We start from the raw sequence: 10363 nt of genomic DNA on the forward strand, positions 1-10363 counted from the left end.
AGAAGAGACGGAGGTTTCTCCATGTTGGTCAGGCTGGTCTTGAACTCCTGACCTCAGGTGATCCGCCCACCTTGGCCTCCCAAAGTGCTGAGATTACAGGTGTGAGCCACTGTGCTCGGCCAGTCCCACTTCCCGTAATGTCTCCTCTTCTTTCTTCACTTGCCCAATTCATAGGTTGTCCTTCCAGATCACCTTCACACATTCATTACTTTCTCAAGAAGCAATTCTCCATCTCAGTCTCCTCCCTCACCCCTACCCCTGGGGCTTCTGCAGTCCCTCCTCCTGGATCCCTCTAGTTTCTGTTCTTGACCGGGTTGTTCGCTTATCCCACTGGTAATCAAATTTCCTCCTAAGTGTCTGTCTCCACACCAGACAGTGGTTCCTGGAGGGAGGGGCTATCTGGTTCATCTCTAAAGCCTGCCTCACAGTAAGGGTTCAATAAATGTCTGTCTCCTTCATGTCTGTCCACCAGGTTCCCCAGTGGATGCCAGTCTTGCTTTTGTAATAAGGAACTCTGGACTTGGAACTGAGAAGCCCTCCCTGCATCCAGCCTCCCTCGGCTCCAGCTGCAGAGGCAGCCCAGGCCCTCTCACATCCACACTGGGCATGCAGGGAACCTGTGTGTCAGTGTGGCCCCTGCCCAGCCTACTTCTCTGTGGTGTGATATAGATTGGGGGTGGGAAGGGGAGGAGGCTTGGAACGGTCTAAGGGACTCCACTGCAGGGGCCCAGACCCGAGCCTGGTTAATCATCAGTGCGTGGAGAGCACTGTTTATCTCTGTTCTCCATCTCTGCTATTCAGTAAGGAAAAGAAAGATTGAGTAACCCCCAACCCCCTCTAGTTTTAACTCCAGGGGGGCCAGACCACACCCAGCTAACTTTTTTTTTTTTTTCTGAGATGGAGTTTTGCTCTTGTCTCCCAGGCTGGAGTACAATGGCACATCTCACATCACCGAAACATCTGCCTCCCAGGTTCAAGTGATTCTCCCGCCTCAGCCTCCCTAGTAGCTGGGATTACAAGCATGCGCCACCACGACCGGCTAATTTTGTATTTTTTTTAGTAGAGACGGGGTTTATCCATATTGGTGAGGCTGGTCTAAAACTCCTGACCTCAGGTGATCTGCCCGCCCCGGCCTCCCAAAGTGCTGGGATTACAGGCGTGAGCCACCACAGCCAGCCCAGACCAGGGTCTTTAAGGGCCACTTATTCTTTGGGAGACACTCTAAAGTAACATCATGTATGAGGATGCGGGTTCTCTCACACCCAGGTCTCACAGCTGTGCCCTAGCAGGGCAGAACACACGGCGCCTTTCCAGGGTCCCTTCCAAGGACCTGGCACAGGAACAATGCCACGGTCAGCGCCAGGATTGTGCGACTCCCTTCCTCCAAATCCTTGCCCCACCTCGGGCCAAGGGTCCAGGACCCCCGACGCCCGGCTTCTGTCCCCCGGGGCCCTGGGCCTGCGGCAGGTGAGGGTGGGGCCTCCGTGGGCGGGGCCTCCGTGGGCGGGGCTCCGCGAAACCTGCTTGGTTGCCGGGGATTGCTTGCCAGAACCTGCGGGCGCCAGCGGAGATCGCAGCCCACAGCCATGGCGGGGTCTCCCAGCCGCTCCGCGAGCCGGCGACTGCAGCTGCCCCTGCTGTGCCTCTTCCTCCAGGGAGCCACCGCTGTCCTCTTTGCTGTCTTCGTCCGCTACAACCACGAAACCGACGCTTCCGTCTGGCACCGGGGCAACCACAGTAATGCGGACAGTGAATTTTACTTTCGCTACCCAAGTGAGTGCGGGGTTAGGGCGCGCGGGAAGCGAAGACCCCAAGCTTTGCAAAGACCCTCCGGTGTCTTGGGAGGGAGCATTTGGGTGCCCGCATCTAGCTGGGCAGCCCTCTGGCTCTGAGGTGGAGGGGCTCTGGGTTTAAAATCGCACCCTTTCACTAGTGCCTGCTATGATCCAGGGTACCGTGTTGGTATATACGCATTATCTCACTTAGTCTATGAGATAGACAAAGGTGGGGAAACTGAGGCTTGATGAAGTGGCTGATTCAGAGTCACACAGTCACAAGTGGGAGAGTTAGGATTCGAAGCCAGATCTAGAGCCCCAGCTTTAGCCATCTCCCAGTTGACCTAATTGGGTTTTGCTGGGCTCTCCCAGACTTTCCCAGGGACTGCCTTTTCTAGGGGCTCCACCCTGAGCATGGGAAAGAGAATCCTGCTGAGCAGGGAAGGTAGGAGTGGGGGTGCGAGAGGCCATAATGGCAAGTGTTAGGTATGAATCGCCCACATATGTAGGCAGCCAAGACCAGGTAGGATCAGGAATTTCTTTCCCAGTCCCTCAAAGCTGATCGTTTCAGAGACAAAGAGAAGTGAGGCAACCGGCCATTCACAGTGGCTCACACCTGTAATCCCAGCATTTTGGGAGGCTGAGGCGGGTGGATCACCTGAGGTCAGGAATTCGAGACCAGCCTGGCCAACATGGTGAAACCCCATCTGTACTAAAAACACAAAAATTACCCAGGCGTGGTGGTGGGCAACTGTAATCCCAGCTACTTGGGAGGCTGAGGCAGGAGAATCACTTGAACCCGGGAAGTGGAGGTTGCAGTGAGCCAAGATCGCACCACTGCACTCCAGCCTGGGTAACGACAGAGTGAGACGCCATTTCAAAAAAAAAAAAAGGAAAGAAAAAGAAAGAAAATGAGGGACCCTGTACCTGCTAATCATGGAGCAGCAGCCCCCAGACCTGGGAGGAAGCATGGCAGGTTCATTAGCCCATTTCACAGAGGGGGAAGCTGAGTCTCAGCGGGATTGTGAGTTGTTCACGATCACCCATCATGTGAGTGACAGAGCTAGAACTAGAACTTAGGCATCCTAAGCTTTTTGCCTCACAAGTCACCTGCCTGCTGACAAGTTTCAACAGAGAGAGAGAGAGAGAGAGAGATAGAGAGAGTTAACCTCCCACCCCCACCCTCAGCCCCATGGGAACAGAGCCCCACCTTCAAAGTTGGGGCCCCTGCCTTGTAATTCAGGCCCTAGGCAGCTGGGACCAACAGCACCAGATCTCCCAGAATTTATCACAAATGCTTGGGCAGGTATCTCCAAGCCTCAGTTTTCCCCATCTGAGCAAGGGGAAAAAGGATGCCTCAGTTTGAAGGAGATACATTCAAACAAGTCCTGAGTATGAAAATCTCCTATTAAAAATTTCAAGCTGTTCTTACCTTTTCTTTTCTTTCCTTCTTTCTTTCTTTTTCCTTTTCTTTCTTTTCCTTCTTTCTTTTTTTCTTTCTTTCTTTTTTTTTTTTTTTTTTGAGTTGAAGTCTCACTCTGCTGCCCAGACTGGAGTGCAATGGTGCCATCTCGGCTCACCACAACCTCCATCTCCAGGGTTCAAGTGATTCTCTTGCCTCAGCCTCCCAAGTAGCTAGAATGAGGGGCACCTGCCACCATGCCCAGCTAATTTTTGTATTTTTAGTAGAGACAGGGTTTCACCATGTTGGCCAGGCTGGTCTCAAACTCCTGACCTCAGGTGATCCACCCGCCTCGGCCTCCCGAAGTGCTGGGATGACAGGCATGAGCCACTGTGCCAGGCCCTGTTATCTGACTTTCTGTATGCAGAGCTGATGGCAGGCTATCCCCACCTCACCCTGTTCTAGACCCAACAATATGAAGTTCAAAAGGCTGAGGATATAGAGGGTGAGGTGGAAACTTGGACTTCTGGCGCAAGGATAAGTGACCCACCCTAGGCAGAAGAGGCTACAGCTCCTCCCTCCCCGTATTTCATCCACAGCCCTGGCTGAAAAAGAAGGGTAGGGAGTTGGGAGGGAACAGTCGAGAGTCTAAGAGAAGTAAGCTGTTATGTAAGGGTCTGACCTGGCTGCTTGCCATGAACCCCTGACTTGCTTCCCCTCGAAGCCCTCCTTATAAAAAGTCTTCCCTGGTGTCCAGCCTCTTGCCCCTGTGCGGCAATGGTGGGCTCCCCTTGGACAGACAGCATTTTGTCCCTGAATTGCTATGAGAGGGATAGAAGAGGTGGGATTCCTACCTCTTTTTCTGCCCTAGATTTCCATTCCTGTGGACTTGGATACTGTTGTGGGGGAAGGTTGGGGAGGAGGGAGGTGCGAGGTCCCTAGAGCCTGGGACTTTGATGAGCCGGGTCCTCACCTGTCCCTGTGTCCAAGCGAAGGGGTCAGGGCCAGAGGGAGGTGTGGCCACTGCCCTTTGATTCGGGAGATGAAAGGGAGTTGTGTGGCTGTCGTTGAGCTCCAGGACTGGCCAATGCCACAACATGGCTAATCTGCGGGTCCGTCTGTTTTCTCTGCTGGAAGGGCGCTGAGAGCCGGTCTGGTTCACCCCTTCAGATGCTGACAGAGAGAGAGAGAGAGAGAGAGAGAGAGAGAGCCAGAGAGGTCATGTGACCTGGCCAAGTCACACAGCAAGTTATGGAAGGAGCCAGGCTAGAACCAGGTCTCTCGATTCCCAGTCTGTGGCCTTTCCCCTACACTACAAGCCTCTTGTTCCAGAAAGCAAGTGATGGAAAAATAACAAACAGCCAGAGCTAAAGGGCCACAGAAGCAAACATGAGAAGTATTCTGAAAAAATGTGGACCAGTTCTTTTTTAATACATCTCAGAGACCTTACTTGCAGAGAGAGGGATTTAGGATTGATGGAATCAGGATCTTCTTGGAAGAAGCGGGGGATGAGGGATGTGACCAGGACCAGGCAGGGGGGATGGATGGTGGGGAGGTTGGGGGAGATAGCCTCCCCAGCTCCCCCTGCTTCTTCTTGCTTATCATATTTTATATCCATACTTTACAGATGAGAAATCAGGCTCAGAGGCTTGTCCAAGGTCGTAGGGTCAGAAGGAGGCATGGAGACCAGGAATTGATTAATTGAAACAGGGTCTCACTCCGTTGCCCAGGCTGGAGTGCAGAGGCGTGATCACGGTTCACTGTAGCCTCGACCTCCCAGGTTCAAACAGTCCTCCTGCCTCAGCCTCACAAAGTGCTTGGATTACAGGCATGACCCACCACTCGAGGCCAGACCTGAAATTAATTAATTAATTTGAGACAGAGTTTCACTCTTCTTGCCCAGGCCAGTCCGCAATGGCGTGATCTCGGCTCACTCCTGGGTTCAAGCAATTCTCCTGCCTCAGCCTCCTGAGTAGCTGGGATTACAGGCGCCCGCCACCATGCTCAGCTAATTTTTTTGTATTTTTTAGTAGAAACAAGCTTTCACCATGTTGGCCAGGCTAGTGTTGAACTCCTGACCTCAGGTGATCCGCCCGCCTCGGCCTCCAAAAGTGCTGGGATTATGGGCGTGAGTCACCTCGCCAGGCCCAGACTTGGAATTTAAATCGAGCTCTGCTAGATGCCAGAGCCCCAGCTTTAACAGCTGTCCTCTCCCATCATCTTGTCTGGTCCAGGAGCTGTCTAGCAGGGGTGCGGAGAGGCAGCAAGGGGAGCAGGGAGAGCAGCAGGCGGCTTTGGAGGGCTCCATCTTCTCTCCAATCAAAGGTACCTGGGGCTGGGCACAGTGGTTCATGCAGTAACACCAGCACTTTGGGAGGCTGAGGTTAGAGGACTGCTTGAAGCCAGGAGTTTGAGACCAGCCTGGGCAACAAACAAAGTGAGACCTTCTCACTATTAAAAATAAAAAAAATTAGCTGAATGTGGTAACAAGCACTAATAGTCCCAGCTACTCGGGAGGCTGATGAGGAGAGATAGCTTGAGCCCAGGAGGGTGAGGCTGCAGTGAGCGGTAATGGCACCACTGCGCTCAAGCTTGGGCAATAGAGCAAGACTGTCTCAAAAAATAAAAAAGTGGCCGGGTGTGGTGGCTCACACCTGTAATCCCAGCACTTTGGGAGGCTGAGGTGAATCACGAGGTCAGGAGTTCAAGACCAGCCTGACCAACATGGTGAAATCCTGTCTCTACTAAAAATACAAAAATTAGCTGGGCATAGTGGCGGGTGCCTGTAATCCCAGCTACTTAGGAGGCTGAGGCAGGAGAATCACTTCAACCCAGGAGGCGGAGGTTGCAATGAGCAGAGATCGCACCACTGCACTCCAGCCTGGGCGACAGAGCGACACTCCATCTCAAAAAATAATAATTAAAATAAAATAGTGCATAGGTTTGGTGGGGGTGAGGCGGGATGGGGTGGGCATCACACTCTGTCTCACCCTCACAAGCATCCTCTAAAGGGGATGTTGAGAGCTTGCCTTTTCTTCCTCCGCCTCCAGCTGGAACAGCCCTCACCTCTCAGAGCCTAAAAAGAATTTCTTATTGTGGAATGTTCCCAGAGAAGGAGATTTCTTGATGTTCAGACTCCAGTTGAAAGGCCAGAGCCTTGAGTTTTGATTCCAAACAAAGCTGGGGTGGGAGACATAAACACTAACACCACACAAGACAAGTTCTGGAGAGGTTTTGCATGTAATGGTCAGGAGTTCTTTGACCCAGCGCCCTTCGTTATCTGGCTGTCCTTGAGCACCAGAACAGACATGGATTCTCTTCACTGTTTGCGCAACGGGAAAAGGAGCCAGGCAGTGAGGCTGAAAGAACTTAGGGTGCAGGCTGAGCTTTAAGTGATGCCTCTCCCTCTCTATTTTTTTTTCCCCATCATCTCAAACGTTTATTATTTATTTGTGTTAGGAACATTCAGTATCCTCCTCCCATTTGAAATGATATAATGTATTATTGTTTTTTTTGTTTTTTTGTTTTTTTTTTTGAGACGGAGTTTCACTTATGTTACCCAGGCTGGAGTGCAATGGCGCGATCTCGGCTCACCGCAACCTCCGCCTCCTGGGTTCAGGCAATTCTCCTGCCTCAGCCTCCTGAGTAGCTGGGATTACAGGCACGCACCACCATGCCCAGCTAATTTTTTGTATTTTTAGTAGAGACGGGGTTTCACCATGTTGACCAGGATGGTCTCGATCTGTTGACCTCGTGATCCACCCGCCTCGGCCTCCCAAAGTGCTGGGATTACAGGCTTGAGCCACCACACCCGGCCATAATGTATTATTGTTAACTACAGTCACTCTACAGTGCTATAGGGTCCCCAGACTCTTGGCCGGTGAGGACAGGGCCACACAGCAGGAGACGAGTGAATATCACTGCCAGAGCTCCGCCTCCTGTCAGATCGCAGGGCATTAGATTCTCATGGGAGCCTGAACCCTATTGTGAACTCTGCACGGGAGGGATCAAGGCTGTGTACTCCTTATGAGAATCTAATGTCTGATGATCTGAGATGAAACAGTATCATCCCAAAGCCACCCCCCCGCCCCTCAACCATTTGTGGAAAAATTATCTTCCAGGAAACCAGTTCCTGGTGCCAAAAAGTTTGGGGATCGCTGGGTAAAGAACACTAGAACTTATCCTTCTATCTTAGATGTAATTAGCTGTCATTTTATATCTTTAACAATCTCTCCCTATTCCCTTCCCTCTACTCTTCTGTCTTTATTGTCCTTTGTTCTACTTTTTACTCCTATGAGAGCAACTTTTCTTTTTTTTTTTTTTTGAGACAGAGTTTTGCTCTTATTGCCCAGGCTGGAGTGCAGTGGCGCTATCTTGGCTCACTACAACCTCCGCCTCCCGGGTTCAAGTGATTCTCCTGCTTCAGCCTCCTGAGTAGCTGGAACTATAGGTTCACAACACCACCTGGCTAGTTTTGTATTTTTAGCAGAGATGGGGTTTCACCACATTGGTCAGGCTGGTCGTGATCTTCCGGCCTCAGGTGATCCGCCAGCCTCGGCCTCCCAAAGTGCTGGGATTGCAGGCGTGAGCCACCTTGCCCAGTGGAGAGCAACTTTTTTTTTAGCTTCCACATATGAGTGAGAACATTGCCCAGGCTGGTCTCAAACTCCTGCCTTCAAGCAGTCCTCTAATCTTGGCCTCCCAAAGTGCTGGGATTACTGCATGAACCACTGTGCCCAGCCCCATGCACCTTTGACTGGAGAGAAGATAGAGCCCTCCAAAGCCGCCTGCTGCTCTCCCTGCTTATTTCACTCACAGTTTCCTCCAGTTCCATCCATGTTGCCATGAATGACAGGATTCCATTCCTTTTTATGGCTGAATAATATTCTTTTGTGTACATACACCACATTTTCTTTATCCATTCATCTGTTACTGTTTTAAGATCTGGGTGATTTGGGAAGTGGGGAGGTCAGGAGAAGCAGTGCAGGGTTGGGGACATTTAGTGTCCCAACCCTAGGGCTGGCAGCTGCAGACCTCTAATTTCTTTCTTTCTTTTTTTTTTTTTTTTTGAGACGGAGTTTCGCTCTTGTGGTCTAGGCTGGCGTGCAGTGATGTGATCTCGGCTTGCTGCAACCTCCGCCTCCCAGATTCAAGCAATTCTCCTGCCTCAGCCTCCTGAGTAGCTGGGACTACAGACGCATGCCACCATGCCCAGCTAATTTTTGTATTTTTAGTAGAGACTGGGATTCACCATGTTGGCCAGGATGGTCTCAATCTCTTGACATTGTGATCCGCCTGCCTCAGCCTCCCAAAGTGCTGGGCTTACAGGCATAAACATGAGTCTGTCCTGTTTTCTTTAGTATCAACCTCTTGATTTGAAGTCATTTACAAACAAAACATGTGTATAAGAAAAGCAAAGCAGAGAAGCAGAACATACACAATGAACCACATACGGGGCCTACAGCTGTACAGCTGTGATTCCAGTGAAACTGAGCTCCAGGCAGCCCAGGGAGCCTCACACGTGCAGCTCTTTCACTCTTCCATGTCTGTCTTCTTTGCTCTGTGAGAGCACAGACTGTGGCTGCCTTGATGACAACTACCTTCCCAGAGCCCGGTCCATGGTGCTCAGCACCTCGGCTGCCTGAAGGTGGGAAAGCAGACTGGTTCCTGGGGGAAGTAACATTTCCTAGCACTAAGTTCTAAGAGAAATTTTTCACGGCTGGGTGCCGTGGCTCATGCCTGTAATCCCAACACTTTGGGAGGCCGAGGTGGACGGATCACTTGAGGTTAGGAGTTCAAGACCAGCCTGGCCAATATGGTAAAACCCTGTCTGTACTAAAAGTACAAAAATTATCTGGGTGGGGTGATACATGCCTATAATCCCACATACTGGGGAGGCTGAGGCACAAGAATCGCTTGAACCTGGGAGATGGACGTTGCAGTTGCACCCTGCACTCTAGCCTGGGTGACAGAGCGAGACTGTCTAAAAAAAAGAAACAAAGTGTTCACGCGAAGCTCTAAAATTGGGATTTAGGGTGATAATAGCTCATTTCTCAGTAACCTATTTATAACAAATGCAATTACAGTGCTCATGACACGCTTTCTCTGGTGTTTCTTGATTAAGGTAAAAAATATAGCACGGTATTACTATATACATAGTATATAGCGCAAGACAAAGAAAACAGGACCAGATGGTCGGGCTGAGCATCGGACTAGGTTGATTTAAATCTTATTTACAAGTTTACAAATAGATGGGAGGGGGGCAGTTACAGAACAAGCTAATCGCCAAAGCAAATTGTTTGCATTTAGCTCATTTTCAATGTTACTGTATGTTACTATTTTTTAGAGATGGGGTCTCACTCTGTCACCCAGGCTGGAGTGCAGTGATGTGATCATAGCTCACTATAGCCTCAAACCCCTGAGTCCAAGTGATCCTTCTGCTTCCCTGCCACCATGCCAAGCTGATTATGATTATTATTTTATACAGATTGGTGGGGAGGGGGGCTCCACCATGTTGCCCAGGCTGGTCTTAACCTCCTGACCTCAAGCAGTCTTCACCCCTCAGCCTCCAAAGCACTGGGATTACAGGTGTGAGCCACTGCACCCAGCCTTACCTATTATTCTTACCGCTTTAGCTTTTCATGCAGAGTGGTACAGAATAGAAACCAAACAGAAAAGGCCCCAAATCTTCCTGCCCATAAACCTCATTGACTCTTTAAAAATTTCAAGTAATTAATCTAGAAAGCATGACTTCCTGAGATGTTTAATCCACATTAAAAAAAAAAAAAGTTAAAATATTCAAACCATAGAAAGAAACTAAAAAGTAGAACCCTCCTTCCCAGGGTCACCGTGTTGCACAACTCCAGGGGGCATCATTTGCATTGAAGTTGTGCGACAAGGCACCCTTGTCCCTTCATCCTTTGACCCCTTTTCTCCAACGTCATCTCTGTTAACAGTTTAGCCGGGCGCGGTGGCTCAAGCCTGTAATCCCAGCACTTTGGGAGGCCGAGGCGGGTGGATCATGAGGTCAAGAGATCGAGACCATCCTGGTCAACATGGTGAAACCCCGTCTCTACTAAAAATACAAAAAAATTAGCTGGGCATGGTGGCGCGTGCCTGTAATCCCAGCTACTCAGGAGGCTGAGGCAGGAGAATTGCCTGAACCCAGGCTGGAGTGCAATGGCGC

The 10363-nt window shown here is 50.5% G+C and overlaps 1 protein-coding gene across 1 annotated transcript in view; it reads left to right on the forward strand.

Moving 5' to 3' along the window:
• Positions 1 to 10363, forward strand: part of LOC116538335 (TSSK6-activating co-chaperone protein) — a 48569-nt gene that overhangs the window by 28819 nt on the left and 9387 nt on the right. Inside the window, exon 1 of the mRNA XM_032260639.1 lies at positions 1511 to 1773. Within this exon, the coding sequence (XP_032116530.1) occupies positions 1587 to 1773 (187 nt within the window). The 5' untranslated portion in view covers positions 1511 to 1586. Of the gene's footprint in view, positions 1774 to 10363 lie in introns of the transcript that reaches the window.

Source organism: Sapajus apella, unplaced genomic scaffold (assembly GCF_009761245.1).
Source record: "Sapajus apella isolate SASKATOON/1434 unplaced genomic scaffold, GSC_monkey_1.0 scaffold119, whole genome shotgun sequence".
Taxonomy (NCBI): Eukaryota; Metazoa; Chordata; class Mammalia; order Primates; family Cebidae; genus Sapajus; species Sapajus apella.